The 16,566-nt window shown below is 36.6% G+C and overlaps 1 protein-coding gene across 1 annotated transcript; it reads left to right on the forward strand.

The window, feature by feature from the left end:
- The first annotated feature begins 625 nt into the window (after positions 1–625).
- Positions 626–13,476, forward strand: LOC135615590 (uncharacterized). Its single transcript, XM_065114310.1, has 20 exons — positions 626–1,397; positions 3,366–3,834; positions 3,936–4,018; positions 4,202–4,315; positions 4,399–4,587; positions 4,849–4,914; positions 5,195–5,251; positions 6,116–6,238; positions 6,336–6,455; positions 6,524–6,631; positions 6,720–6,900; positions 7,785–7,961; positions 8,042–8,202; positions 8,281–8,593; positions 8,726–8,970; positions 9,055–9,183; positions 11,865–12,054; positions 12,471–12,696; positions 12,968–13,123; positions 13,248–13,476. The coding sequence occupies exons 1-20, from the start codon at positions 684–686 to the stop codon at positions 13,339–13,341; spliced, it is 3,915 nt and encodes a 1,304-aa protein (XP_064970382.1). The 5' UTR covers positions 626–683; the 3' UTR covers positions 13,342–13,476.
- The last annotated feature ends 3,090 nt before the right edge of the window (positions 13,477–16,566 follow it).

Below are 16,566 nucleotides of genomic sequence, written 5' to 3' on the forward strand. Positions count from 1 at the left end.
GAGAGACCCGACCAACTCAACCTACATCGAGAATCGATCCCTACCTATAACGATGGAAGGTCACATGGGTCAATCTAATTGCCTCATGTTTATCGACTTAATATTATTGAGAGAGATGAATAACATGTTCATTTTTATAATTATAATTAGTTTAAATATTATATTTTATATAACCAAATCTATATAATTAATTTATATTAAATATTATAATTATATTTTACACAACCAATTCTATATAATTAATTTATATTGAATATTATTTATTTTCGATCAATCTAATTTTTGGGTTAGTCAGTTCAATTGAATGAGTTTTAAAAAAATAAAATGTGAGAAAAAAAGAAAAAATAATTAATGATATTTTTGTCCAAGCGAAAAAGTATGAAAGTTCTGTGTGTAAAAAATAACATAAGGGCGTTTTGAGGGAAAATAAAAAAATAAAGACATGTTATTTCTCGTGGGAAATCATCCATATATTATTCTCTAAAATTATTAATTTCAAGTTATTCAAGTCGTCAGCCCGAATCCGATTCTTCTCGGGTCTTACGAAACCCGAATTCGAGAACCCAAACTGCTTCATTTCAAACCAACGCTGGTCTTTTCCCGCCCATTTACACCCTACCGATTCCGTCCCTTCCATCTCATTTCCAATCCCAACAGTCCCAATAGAGAACCACGGATACCGAATGGATCGCCGGCGGCGGCCGGATAGCGATGCCGCGCTGCCTCCTTCGCCGTCGCCTGCGACCCCTTCCCCTTACCTTCGCGACGTCTCCAACTACAATAACCCGAAAACCCGCCTCCGAAACCCTAACCCTAACCCTCTTCCTCCCTCTTCTCCTCTCCCCATCTTTTTCACCGCCTCCAAGAGAACTCCCTCCTCCTCCGCCTACGCCTACAGTCGACGCCGCTGCGCCTCCGGTGCAGCCCCGGCCTCCCTATCGGAAGCCGCCCGCCGCCGCCTCAAGGTCCTCGAGCTCGAGCAGTCCCGGTCCTCGCGTAAAAACCAGGAACGACGCGAGAAGGCTCTCAAGTCGTTCGCAGGATCCATCTCCGCTTGGCTCAATTTCCTGTTTAAGGACCCCGATTCTCGCGGTTGCCACATCCCTTCCTGGTTCGGAGACAGGCAGGATGGTGTCGCTTCTAATGGGAAGCGCGAGAGTCTCGATGGCGGAGCTGGGCTGGGCGGACGGTGGTGGAGTCCGAAGCGCAGGTGGGATTGCTCCTTGCGAGGGACGTCCGATGATGATGCTTGGAGGAGGGAATCAGCTATCTTTTCATTGCTGAAGGTGTCGTTGAAGGACGTGTGCAGCTTGGAGGATATGATGGAAAGGATGGAGCACTTTATGAGTAAGAAAAGTTGCAGGGAAGTCCTCTTCATGATGAGTCAAGTTTGCAAGGTTAGCCACTTCACTGTAAACTTTGTCCGTCTTAATTCTTGCTCGCATTGCCAATTAGATGAGTGCTTATTTCAGTAATTTGCTCCAACTTTTCGAGTATTGTTATATGTCTAACCTTTGAGGAATGAGACCACATCATTGCACACTTTGTTTAGTTTCCATATGAGCTCTCATACTCTAGTCAGAGCTTCAATGCAGATTATGAAAGTTAAACAGTCTGTCACTAAGAAAAGTAGAAAAATGGTGCAAAATAATATGATCTGACTAAAATAATAACAAAAACAGTAAAGAAACAAAACACTGAAAGTTAAAAAAAAGAATCTGGAGGCACATCAGATGCTTCTTTGATGTGAAAACTCACTTCTATATGTGGGTATTAGTCAAGATTCTCACCTTAAAATGCAAACAGTATTATCCTTTCAATGAGCACAGTAATGGAGAGACTTAACGAAGCCATTTTTAGCACCAGAGCAGTAAAAGCAGTATTCAGAGAGCAAGAGAGGAATGATAAATAATTTGAAATTTTCTCATTGAGAGACCTGAGAAACCACTTACAGCAGCGAGTACCAAATGCAGAACTTCAAACGAGATTCACAAAATTCTCACCCCAAGATACAATCGGTATTACCCCTTTTGTCTGTATAATATAGAGTCTTGAGGAAACCCTTTTACCATCAGAGCATCAAAAGTAGTATTCAGAGAGCAACAGAGAAATGACAAATAATTTGTTTTCTCATTTAGGGACTTTGGCTTTCAGTACCAGAGTACCAAAAGCAGAAATAGAAAACAAGATTGCCAAGATTCTCAACCAAAGATACAACCAATATTCTCTTCTGTGATTTTAATCATAGAGAGTCTTGATGAAACCTCTTTTACCATCAAAGCAGCAAAATCAAAACTCAGAGAACACGATTAATATGTCTAAAATTATTTGAGAATTTTCTCATGGTGAGACTTGATGCAACCTCTTTGACTACTAGAGCAGTAGATGTAGAACTCAGCAGAATTAAGATAGCCGAAATAATCTAAAAAGTTTCAGTTATACAACTGACTGACGCGGCTTGGCTCAGTTAGCGTATGTGCGTTTGAAATGTTTTCTTGGATCCACAACCCCCTTTTCTTCTGAAGCTCCAAGTGATTAAGGATTCAATGGGAGCCCTTTTGTCCTCCCTTAGGTGGGACTTAAAACAAGGTGTGGAGACATTAGGCATGGGCTATTTCAAATATTTCATCTTATCTCTCTGATAATTTTTTTCTTTTCCATATAGGTAAATAGATTATTAATTGGAAACAAGATACCATTTAAGGTGCAACTTTAATCCACCTGAGAATCAAAAAGAAACTTTTGTGTTGTCCAAGAGTAGCTACATAAGTTACTATGTATAGATATGCATGTATCTTTTGTGTGCACCACTTCAATATTCAGTATCTTTCTTTATGCTGGATAATAGCAATAGTAATTTTCTTTAGTATTGCTGGAATGACGCTTCTCTAGAAGTTATAGCAAGCCATACTTATAGTTCTTTTCTTAATTGTTTTTTTCTATCGACATTAGCCCTAGAAAAAATGTCTAAGTTATAACTTATAATACGTTGTCTCCACTCTTATACTTGACTATCATTGGTACAACATTTGTATTTTATAAGAGACCAATTTAAGAACTTGGTGCTGACCAGTGTCTGCCATACCGAATCGTACCGCCCGATACGGGCGGTACATACCGGTCCGATAGGCCAGTGGTACGCGGACCGCCCGGTACCAGTCTGCACTGTAGCAGTACTACAGTACTCGGTACACCGTACCGTACCGGTACCGAGCCCAGGTCAAAATACCGGTACGGTACGGTATTGCGAACCTTGGTGCTGACTGTAGTTTTCTTAATCATATCACACTTTTGCAGTCATGTTAATTATGAAGTTTCCAAGACTGCTTAACATATTATTACTCATTTGAAATTTACTATTTCAGAGTATAGACGAAGGTAGACTGAAGATGAAAGCACACTGTCCACTAGTAACTGATCTAGGGCTGAAGGAGAAGGCGACTAGAACTCTAATGTCGTATAATCCAATGTGGCTCCGTGTTGGGCTGCATATCATTTTTGGTGGTGACTCCTTGCTTCTGAATGAAGAAGGGAAATCAGAGCAGGAATATCTGTTTCTCAAGATGATGATAGAGGCACATTTTTTTTCTCAAGTTGATATTGCAAAGTCCTATGCATATAATAAGCTGGTTGATGGCCTCTACAGGCCAGGTTATTATGAAGCTTTGGGAGGTATAATATTAAAGAGGTTTCTGTTGCTTGTTGCCTCACTTGACAAAGCTAAGTGTGAATGCAGTCTTCCTGCTAAATATGGCATTGATGGTGTTGATGGTGGCTCTCCTCTGTTGTTTGACCATAGTTGTCATATAAAGTCGACTCAGCAAGTTATCAATGGTAAGTCTTGAAAAAGGAGTATGATATTTCTATTTGATATCTTATATAAAGTTTTGGTTTCTGCTCATATTGCTTGACTCAGATTTTTTTTTCAATTTTAGAATTTTTATCACAGGTAATGCATGGGGAAGGTAATCTTCTTCAACATCTTTTGACTCTGGGATTTAAAGTGAATTACCAACAGGTATTATGAGAATTATGTTCTTAATATTTTCTTATTATATTTTTTAGTGCAGATAAAAGCTTATTTGGCCTTTTTTCTCCTATGCAATTTGAATTTTTCTTTATCTTGCGATTTGTTTCATCTGAGTTGTCATTGCCATATGTCTTTGTTCATGTTTAATGGACATCTTCATCTTATTCACAGATTCCACTTTCAGAATATGATTTCAATGTGCAAAATCTATTTGAAGATATTCAGGATGGCATACTGATCTCTAGAGCCATTCAACTCTTGCAATGTGATGCATCTATACTCTCAGTAAGAATCTTGATAAATATCCTAATACCTTTTAAACATATTTTAGATTTCACTATAAAACATGTTGTCCTTTACTTGGACAGAAAGTGATAGCTCCTCCTGATACTAGCAAAAAGAAGTTGCATAATTGCAACATTGCTCTGCAGTACCTTAAGGTGGTTGGTGTGTCCTTGTTTGATGCCGATGGAACTCAAATTCTCGCAGAAGACATTGTAAATGGAGACAAGGAGTTGACGCTTTCCCTACTCTGGAACATTTTTCTGAAGTTGCAGGTGTAATGTGGCTCCTTATATATTGTACTATTATTTTGTAACATTTCTGTTCCATTTTTTGCGAATAAGATGGTACCTACCTTCAATATGTACTGTTTCACTTAATCATCTTCTTCTGTTCCTTATCTTTTGAAACTCAGTTCTGAATGCAGTTCATTTATTGAAATTTATTTCATTTGCCTACTTGGTCATCATTTTGTAGGTTTCCATTATGAATTTGATAAATGAGGTTTAAAATGCCTTTTTATTTTACCTTTGCAGGTCCCTTTGTTAATTGAAAGAGCTTCTTTGGTTGGGGAGATAATTAAACTAAAGATATCTTGTATGGTATATCTTCTACTATGCGCTTGAAATTCTATTGAATTAAATGGAGTTTATCTTATTCTATATTTAAATTTCCTGAGTTTGAAATAGTCCACTTCTAGATTTGTATTTGACAAAATTGAGTTCACAAAGTGCTTTAGGATAAAAGTATAAAACAATTACCAGAGAAATTGGACGTTTTAACATCTTAGACAATTTGTTTCTTCCTGACCCCCCAGCACTACCTTTGTTTTCTATATATGTACAACTCCTTTCTGATCATTTTTTTCTGTTTCAATAATAGGATGATCCAGACTATGGTTCAGTTACAATCATGGACCTGCTTCTTGAGTGGATACAGGTACTTAATTAATTTTTTTTTGCCAAAAAAATATTTCTTTTATTTGATAACTAGGTTGATGCTTCCAGACATAAGTGTTTTCTGCTTATTGCTATGGTATTGCTTGCTATAGCATGTCATGCAGTTTCTTTCATTTGGATATGAGTCCAGAGTGACACATAGAAATCTAACCAGTGTGACACAAACCTAACTCACAAGAAAGGCTTAACCTCAAACCAAATTGAAACCAACTGGACCTATACGTGCTAACAACTATTTAACTGTTCAACCACGGATGATATTGGACCAAATGTCTTGGTATATTTTCTGCAAATGGTACAGGTCAGACAAGATGCGAAAACTATTACTTGTTTTTGAGATCTTAAAACTTGACTCATATCATCATTGAAATCAAATTTAACAGGACTTGACTCAATAGATCAAAAATATATTTCATATTAGATTGACACCATATAAAGATCCAAATAGATCCTAATCTAGCAAAACGAATTATTTAAATACTTAACTCTGAAGATCCTTGAAGAATTTAAAATCTTGTATACCCAAATTAATTCTAAAAGTAACCATAAAATATATTAAAAAACAAGAGAAACTGACTCAACCTTTGCTGTATTCAACTTAGCTTGTATTTGATTTAGTTTGGACTTTCATATGGCTCTCGAGTGTGATCCTCTTTGTACATAGACAAGTTTTACATTGGGAGGTAGTCTATTCACTGAGTTGGGCATGAGTTTGAGGACTTTGCATAAGGTTTCTTCCACCATTTGTGGTTTTACAAATTTACTTGTAAAAAACCAAGAACTAAATGTTGCCATGATGATTTTATCTTGTTTAATCATTGAAGTTTCTATAATTCCTCTGCAGGTTGTTTGTGAAAGATATAATATCAAGGTTGATGGTTTGTCTTCTCTTATTGATGGGGAAGCTCTTTGCTGTGTCATTTATTATTACTCAGATGTAAACATTCATGGTGGTTTTTCATCCAAGGTCAAGAAAATTAAAATGTGTAGTAGCTCATCAATTTACAAATCTTTCATTTTGTTGAACTTTTATTAACATAAATAGATTGTGATTGTATATTCAGGAAAATTTGGATGAGAACAATGAATGTGTAGTAAAGCGACTCAATTTTGGTCGTACTGGTTCTTCTGGCAACATACTTTCAGTTCAGCGTATCGTCACAATTATGGGAAACTTTCCTGAGGTTGCAACTAATTTAGTTACTCTTTTATTTTGGTACACCCAATTGATTATGTTTTATGCATTTAACAGGTGTTACACATAAGCGACATAATAGGTGATGTTGCATCCTTTGATGAAAGGAGCATGATAATTCTTATTGTGTTTCTTGCCTCTCTATTGGTTTGCCGAAAAAATTTGGTGAGGCTTTTTACACAAATAGCTAATAGATGTCCTTGACATGGTTAGGCTTCACTAACATATGTATGATTACATGACGCACTTATAGGACCGAGGAAAAATGTATTGCCTCATGAGATGGGACTGGGGCCAGGATGTTGGACCATCAACTACATGTTCTCCACTATCTGAGAACGGTTTATTTACTACATTAAAGTCTCAGAAAAACAAGATGTCTAAGTATTCATGCCCACTGCAAAACGGAGAATTAAACAAATATGATACTGAAGGTTTGACTTTTTGTTAATAATGTTTGAATTGTCAAGACATTATCAGTGTCTTTTATCCATTTCAACTGAAGTTGGATCTACTTATGTATATGATAAGGCTTTTTCTAAGGTTTTTTCTTTATAAACCATGACAATGATATTTTCTGAGAGATCTCTGAAGATGTTAAGATACTACAAGAATTAATTGAGAGGAAATTGACATCTCTATCCTATGTGACCTGATTTTTTCTAGTAAACAATTAATAGAATATTCAAAACAATTACTTGAAGGACATATTTCAACAAATTTTAATGGCTTAACTATGAACACAAGTTATGGCTATATTTCTAAATTATAAGCATGGAAGCAAGGTTTCTTCAGGGTCATGGATTTTGAAATTAATAATTAAATGGGTTATTTACACATTTAATATTTTTTCTTATCTATAGGAGCCTGAAAAAATAACTGTAACATTTTCAAATTAACTGCAACATAAACAATCATATGTGGCTTAGCATTTGTTATACACCACAAGCTTTTGGCAAGAAAATAGATCAGAGATAAGTTTTGTTGGATGCATTAAATTAATTGAAGAATATTAGTTCATGTGCTAGGATCATTTTGATGATCTTAGCTGCTCATATTATCATTATTGTGCTATTTTTTAATATACTTGTTTGTACAAGGCCTTATCTATTATCCTGTTATTTATCTTTGATGCTCCTACTCTATATATAATGGTTAAGTAGTTTTCTTAATTAGTGAGCCTTCTGAATTGACTCAGAGAACACTATCTTTTTCGTTGCTGACATAACTTATCTCATGATTCAGTAACATGAAAAGTATCATTTTGTAAACCTGTTAACCTTAGATGTAATGCACTAAAAATATGCTATCTTGCCAGAATGGGCTGTGAAAATCATACAATCTCAGTTTAGAAGATTTATTGAGAGGAACAAATTCTTGAAGATTAAAAACGCAACATGTGTTCTGCAAGCTGCTATTCGTGCTTGGCTAACTGTGGCTTTTGGCAGAAAATCTTATGCTGTTATTGGTTGCTCCTTTTCATCCTTATTTACCGGTAAAGAAAGTTATTGATTTTTTAAGAATTACTTTTGACAAGAGAGATTTTGACTGTGGACTTCTTTAAAAAAAATACAGGACAGTATGATAGATATATGAAGTTTATGATTGAGAGGCATAAGTTTATCCACATGAAGACATCTGTGAAACTTATACAAAGTTCAGTAAGGTCTTGGATTGTATGGAGGCGCCATAGGGCAGAAATTGCTCCTTTAGAAAGCAGAAAATTCTCCTTCAATGTAATTTCATCCACTTCTCTGCAATCAAATATCAACAGCATGATTTGAGTCATAATATTAGTACCTTATTCATTGCAGAGAGAGCCCACCTGTGCAGAATTGGAATCTTTTCAGCAGCAAACAATGGCAGTTGTTCTGATACAGAGTGCTTGGAGAGGATTTAGTTTGCGGAAGCATCTTTTGATGAAAAGATCTGCTACAATTAAAATCCAGAGCCATTGGTGTGCTTGGTACACAAGGACGAACTTCATGAATATGGTTAAATCTGTCACAAAGATCCAGGTTGGTATCCGTGGCATGTTATGTATGAAGTCCTTTAATCGCTTCAAATTTGCTGCTATTGTAATTCAACAATACACCAGGGGGCAGCTTGCTCGCAATAGGCTTTTAGGTATGTCTTTTGTCCAAGCCTTGGTGGCTAAATTGAATCGTATGTTCTGACAATTACACCATGCATCAATTGTTTTATGCAATCAGTTCTGTAATGTTCCAAATCCCAATCATTACATTTTGATGCACACAGGTGCTTCTTCACTTCAATCCAGCAAACTGCATTTTGGATCATCCAGTGTGACTAAGCTCAGCAAGATAAAGCATCTTGAACTGAAAATAGTACCATGTGCAGTAGTAAGGATACAGAGATGGTGGAGGCAAGTTATAATGTGTAGATCACAAACTATAGCAGTAATCCTTCTTCAATCTTTTATCCGTGGGTGGAATGCCAGGAAAGCAACCAACAAACTGCGTTACAGCATCATCACAATTCAGGTAGGTCAAAATTTGTTCTTTGGTTAATACATTTCAGTTTTCTGGTCGATTCTTTTTAGAAGGAATTTTTCTTTTTAACTGCAGAGGTGGTGGAGAAATATTTTATTTCATGAATTGAGGAAAAAGTCAGCTCACATTGTTCAGGCTCACGTTCGTGGTTGGATTGCTCGGCAAGCAACTAGTAGAGAGAAACACTGCATTGTTTTAATACAAGTATGTCATAGGTTTTTTTGATAGTTTCTCTGACATTATCGTTGAAATTTGTTTCAATTGTGATTATATGTGAAAAATAGACAAAGTATATACGTTTTATGCTTGAATCATAATGAATTTTGTTTGAGAGAATAATTCTATGTGCAGAAAAAGTATGAAGGTATTAGAAACAACTTATTGTTCATACTTCATACTTCATTCTTCACATTGCAAAAGTGAGATAGCTAAACCAGGAAGTGTAATTTTCTTTTGTTGGGCCAACAAAGAGGCCTCTCTTGGCTTGGTTAAATGTAGATCTACATACTAATCAATAGTTGTTCATAACTGACGGTTGAATACAATTATTTATTCTGGTTTTGAATAGGTCATGCCTAATAAATTTGTAAATTTTCTCTGTTGAGGTATGAAGATCAAATGATAGTTTGATTGATTTATGTTTTCTAGTAGAAAAAACGTTGAGATAAAACAGGAAAAGTTTATTTTGCATCATTCTTATCAACAATAAAATTTATAAATGTCAGAAGAATCATGAATATCTATGTTTATTTAGATCATTAAATCTATATAATTAAAATCCTCATCTTATTCCTTTTCTTCTCCATCATCCACCTTCACCATCTTAACTTCCATTACTATTGCTTCCTCTTTGCTAACACCAATTGCTTAGCAATTCCATTAGCTCAGACATCACCACTATAAGCATCTCTATCTCATTATCAGTACATATGATCTTGTCACCCAAATATCATCTCCACCTTCATTTTCACCATCATCACTTCTACCAACCTTGCCATCTCCATCTTCATCACCACTAAAATTATTGCATCCATCACTACTATAATTATCTCCAGTGCCACCATTTCTCAAAATCTATCACTATGCCTACCGGCGACACTGCTGTCATTACCAATATCAACACCATCTTTGCCTCCATCAACACACTTCTGACAGTGCCAACTTGATCATTACCATCTTGAAATGATGTCCACAATTACTTCTGCAACTATTTCTGACACCACCTTCAGCAAAGTTAGCTACCCCACTAACAATCACAACCATTTCCATCATTATGCCACCGTTATTGCCACCAACATTGTTATCATGTCCACACCACATTCCAAGAATTTTCTGCATTAACATCTTAATGACATACCATTGCAGGACATCTAGGATATCACTGCCCAAACCACCTCCATCAACACTACAGTTTGACCACCACCATGAAAATACTATCGATATTCTAGTAAACATAATATGATTATCAGATGGCTTATTACTGGAATATCATGGAATTCTCCTTGCTATTGGTATTATTGAAGGAATTATGTGTAGACTATGTGACTCTAGATATCAGTGAGACAGACTGACACTTTGCAATGTCATCATTATAAAAGGAATTAATATGTAAATAAATATTGTCTAGAACTACATATCAAAACATTTGATATACTAATGGCACATCAGATAAACAGTATAAGTTGGATTGTTCAAAGGAAATGGTATTGTTTCTGTAGCCATAAGCCAATATAACCCAGTCAAACACCATTGTCTGACATGGTGCATGATTCAGTTTGATGATCCCTATTGGGTTTATAAATAAAATATAGTTTAATTCAGTTCAAGTTACTTTGTCAAAATGTTTTCTTTTTTATATTCTTGGTTTTTCTTATTCTTTGTTCTGTTTTGGATAGCAAGCACTGGCATGTTAATGGGCAATTTGATGAAAATAAATCCTCATTTTGGAGTTTTGATTAGATAAGATATTCATCAGAACTTTCTTGATTTGATATAATAAGAGCAAGATTTGTTTAGTGATCCAAACTCCTAATGATCGTTGCATATGATGATAATAGTTACTGGTCCTAGCACATGAGTAGATTGATTAGATTAGATATCACTGCAATTGGTTGCTAATCAACCTTTTTGGGCCTTTTAAAGTTTAATTATTGTTGTTAAGTTACAAAAAGTTGTTGATCTTTTCTGCAGGATCTTGTAATATGGATTTTTATCAATTAAAATTTTGCTTTGAGTTGTAGACAATGTCATGAGAATTATGTACTGTTTTCTGAGAATTATCATTTTAGTTTTTAACTCTTATAGAAGTACATTTGATATCCATGAGTGCATAAAAGATAAATAAAATTTGCAAAAACTGTAAACATAAATTAAATACCAAGTATTGTATGTCATTATTATCTCAATTTTCAAGTCAACTTACTGATAAATGCATGCATTGCATGCATAGATCTATTCCATATACTCATACATGTGTGTTCATATATAGAAGTCATATACATGTTTTTACTGCTCAGGCATAAGGCTACTGCTTTGTAGCCTAAGTAGGACAAATTTTGAAGTCTCAAAAGACATTTTGGGATTTTTATGCTTATGCCATCTGTCTTTGTGAACATACATATATGAACATGCAACTGATTGAGCTTTACTTGTATGTTGCCTAGAATCAGGTTATTGTTCTGTTCCTAATTAGTGAAGCCTTATCTTACATTGGTTCTGCATAGCGGGAGATTAAAGTGCCTACATATTTTCTATGCATACATTTTAGTAGCCTCTACTAAAATATTGCTTTTCCAGACTTGTAATGGAACAGTTATATTACTAAGGGTTTCTTGTTTCAATTTCTTTCATTCTTTAGTAATCATTTGATTTTGCATGTTGTTCAGTCTTGCTGGAGGGGCTATCTAGTAAGGAAACATTCAAGACAGCAACTATTTGACCTACGATGCAAGCTGAAAGTTTCCGATGCAAATGTTGAAGATGATGTGCAACTGATTAACAGGCTTGTTGCAGCACTTTCAGAACTCTTTTGCTGTAAAAGCATTAGATATCTCCGCCATACCTGTGCAACATTGAGTAAGACTTTTCCTTTTCTAGTAATTCTCACAGATTGCCAGTGTGTGTGTTTCTTATTGTGATGATCATTAACCAGCTTTATCAGTTAGGTTCCATCTTTTAACATGTTTTATGCTTTTCCCTAACTTGAGTTACACAATTCACTCAGATGTCTAGACACATTTTTATATGCTTTATTTGATACATCCATGATCTTTGTTAGAATGTAACCATTCTTTTAGCCATTGGATCAGTTTTGGGTCATTTGTTTTAGTTTTGGTATCAATATAAACCAGCAATCTAGGATATAGAGAAATTTCTGACTCTATATCAACACCTGAAAATACATCCATGAATTCTTTTGGCACAGGATAATCAGTTTCATAGCAGCTGTGAGAGTTTAACTTAACATGTTTTATGTTATTATTCCCTTTCAGGTAATGCGACAGAGCATTCTGAGAAATGTTGTGAAACAATGGTTAATGCTGGTGCGATAGACATTTTACTGAAGCAAGTTCGTATGCTCAATCGTGGCATTCCTGATCAGGAAGTTATAAAGCATGTGCTATCAACTCTGAGGAACATTGTTCGCCATCCACTGCTGTTGCAAGTGTTTATAGATACACCTCATTCTGGAGAAATAATTTTTCAAGAGGTGCTCAGGTTTGGCCACCTGAAAACTATTTCTTCAGAATATTTGTGTCCTTTTCTTGTCTTCTTCTATTCAAAGACATACTATCCATCTCTATGTTTATTATGTGGCCATAAAATCTTTCACTGGTGACTTGCATCCCTGTTATTCTGTGCACACGAATGCATAATCATTTTGCACGTAAATCAATATAATGAACTTACAAGTGATTTAGGGATTTCCTTTTATTGTTGTCCGTGCATATTGATCTTGCTTTTGATTCCTCTTGGTGTTCTGCTACAGGAACAAAAATGAAGGATATTTTGTTGCTTGTGATCTTCTTAAGAGGCTGTGTTCAACACAAGAAGGCCGCGAAACCATCCATAAATTACATGGTCATGTACGGAGGTTACATGTTCTCGCCCAGGATCTTCAAAGGAAAGCTGATCTGCAGAAAAGGTTCGATGAAATGATTCCTTTCGTCTTCGTTCTCTTTCTTTTTTTTCTTTAATCTATTTGTGCATCTCTTTATACTTTAGGGGGGCCGATCCTCCCGTTAACTTGGTATCTCAAATTATTTTAGGAGGGTTGGTCAGGCTGGCAGGAGTGACATCACACTCCGCAGACTGAGGGAGGCCGTTAACCTTTTACAGTTAATTTTGGATAAACGTAGTTGACAAAATCTTATGTTGCGTTCGAGGAAAATTGATTCTCATGATTTAACAGCCTGCTGTATTCTGAATCTATACAAACCGCATTTGTGTGCAGTGATCAGTAAGTTGTACCAAATCATGTAATATCCTGGAAGTGTATCTGTTACTTCAGTGTTGGATTAATGCGTAAGTGTGAATACTGGTATTACATTAGCTAGAAAATTAAAGTTTGCGTTGCAATTTCCTTTTCTTTCTCTCTTGAAAGCGTGTTTATGATGCCAACTAATTACCTCATATTTTAGCTTTTGCACTGCTCCATCAAACTATAATTCATGTTTTGATTTATGTGTAAAATCTTTGTTGACGCTGAAAGCTTTGGACCAGAATGGACTTATTTGATTGGTGTCGTGCTCGAATTGAAGGCCAAGGAAATCTATGATCAGCTGCGGTGGATGCATGTTGGCAATCCATCGATTGGCTCTCTAATGAAAGCACCATCTGCACAAGGCGGTTCCAAAAAATCGGCTGATGCTTTGTATTAATTGGAAGTTCGTACATAAAATTATATCAGTGATTTAAATAAGTGTTATGGTGCTTGTCTAGGTGGTCAAGCTAGACGAGATGCAGCCCGAGCATCTCATGGGTGAATTAGGCGGCATGCTTCAATGAGGTGCCACTTGGGCACTCAAACCTAGGTGTTGGGCGTCTAGGGTGCTCGGTTCAAATAAAGTAATGGAACAGAGATTTTTATGTTTAGTTTGGTTTAACAATAATTAGTTGGTTCGATTAAACTAACTAATTAGTTTCTTACCCATAAAATCCATCCATGCATGCTCGTGTGACCTCGAGCCAACTTTAGAGTTGCTTCTACCTCTGCTATCGACGCATTCTGTCATTGCCTTCACAGTCGACGCTTCCTGCAATTGCCTTCATCACAGACATAGCGGACCAAGCCATCCTCTGTCATGACAGACGAGTCTGATGACCTAGCAAGAGCCATAGCTTTCTATCGTCGTTATTTTATATGTAGTTCCTTCTATTGTCGAGGGAGAGGACCATATGTTACTTCACCATCGACGGACACCTTCTGGATCTTCCGCCATTACCACTGTTGCTGTCTGTACCTTTCGTCGCTTTATCATGGGCAAAGTTATAAACAAGCTATTTAATGTAATACTCATGTATGTTTGTGTCTTTCGGTTTGAGTTTATGCTTTGCATAACATATAGAGGGCTTGTAGAGGTTTGACAACCATAATTTGGTTGGCTTTTATGGTTATTTCGGGCTTGTAAACGCAGGTTGTGTGTAGTCATCATATAGAGGTAAAATTACCCAAAAATAGGCCATCTAAGCAGCCATTTTGGGAGTTTTCTAGCTCCGTAGAATGGTGGAGAATATTAGCCAGTATAGCACATAGAAGCTACCTAGGTGACACATAACTCGATGGGCTTTTGGGGTAGTATTTAGGGCTAGTTCACTAAGTTATTCCATAGTAGTATTATGTGGACACTTATGAGGAATTTGAAACTCAGTGGACCACCTTGGATCCTTTGTCGCACGACCGTTCAGATCTTGTGAATTCTATATTTGTAACTTATATTATCTATCATGTGTTTGCTGAAATGATTGCTTATGGATCTCGAGTTAAACACTTTCTCTAGCTTGTTTTCTCTTTTGTAAGTCTTTAAAGGACCATAAGAGGTTTCGATGAGGCTAACCCTTTGCGGCTGGACACGCAAGGGTTGCATACGACTTAGATAAAACTAGCTAAGTCCGTGACAAATGATATCAAATCGGGATAAACAAACACTTGACATGCAAATGTGGGGGACCTAGTGGGCTGCGTTGAGGGTAGCCTACATGCACAATCGTTTGGGGGAAACTGTCATTGAGGTGTAAAAAAATGAGTTGCTTAGAGAAGCGGGCATTTGAGATTGACATTCGGAGGAATAGCCAACCCTTCATGCGAGAGGCACTACGAGAACAAGCGAGTTGGGAAGAACGCGTAGCGTACAAAGGTTATGATGGCTGAGTTCGAGCTATAGTTCGATATTAACAATCAAACTTAATGGTGCTCAAGGCAAGCAGAGTGCTTGACAAAAGATGAGATCGTGCAAGGTGGGATGAGTTGCTTAACAACCGAAAAAGTTGTGTAAAAGTCATAGAGGTGATGATAATTACTAACTCAAAGAATTTAGTACTCATGCAAGGGCTTGTAAGCGGGCGATGGATTGTCCATGGCCAAAACTCAGTGCCTTGGAGTAGCGAAACTTTATATTTGGCATAGGAATAATACGTCTATAGGAGGCTAAAGTGTACAATAAGTTCAGCATATTATTAGGCCTTGAGGGGTATAGTGGGGTTGTATTAACGAAGAGTCACAATCTAGCAGCATTCACGAGGGCAGAACAATGGACAGTTTGTTCAATAAGACGGAGTAGTCCAACGAGATGGTGGTCTCAAAAACTTATAGAGGGAAGGATGCAAAGAGTTTCAAGCTGCTCAAATAGGGTAGATATTTAGGAGGGATAAGTTTTGAGAATCATGTGCAATTGATTACACATGTTAAGTCGGGATACTTCAAGACAACAACTCCACAAAGCTCAATGAATCAAGCGAGTGATGAGGAATCGTCACATAATCTCACATAAGGTGATGCGTTGGAGGACATATTGTGAGATCAAGTAGGGGGAGTGACTTAAGGTACACTTTGTGCTAATATGAAAATCAGACTCAACGGAGAGCTCATCCATAGAATGGTGGGTGTGAGGGCTACCATCAACTCAATGCAAATTGAGGGGTAGAGTAACTTGGGTGAGACTTGGTGAGATGCCTAAGTTGCGTGAAGGGAGTCAACACAGAAAATGAAACATGGAGTGGAGGCACGAAGCTTTCCTTGGATAGAGGTTAAGGATATGGACACAGAATACGTGATGATATACCATTTCTATTCAAAAGAGTAGGTAATAGAGATGATGAAGAAGACGCTATAATCCCATATGCGATCAAAACTACTGGAGACTTGGTCTAAGTCGGGGTAAAATTTTGCTCTTTTTGAGTAAAACTTATTGTATTTCAAAAGTTCAATGGTAATGAGGAGGTGAATCGTAGTATCTAACTCAACACAAGGAGTGAAAACACTTTTGATGCTTCGGAAGTGTGAGAAAAGAGCAAGTCAAGGTTAGCAACCAGCTTGATGGATGGAGTATAACCCTCAAGTAGGTAGGCAAAGTCGAGTTGCTTTTGTCT

The sequence above is a fragment of the Musa acuminata genome, chromosome BXJ2-6, assembly GCF_036884655.1.
Source record: "Musa acuminata AAA Group cultivar baxijiao chromosome BXJ2-6, Cavendish_Baxijiao_AAA, whole genome shotgun sequence".
Taxonomy (NCBI): domain Eukaryota; kingdom Viridiplantae; phylum Streptophyta; class Magnoliopsida; order Zingiberales; family Musaceae; genus Musa; species Musa acuminata.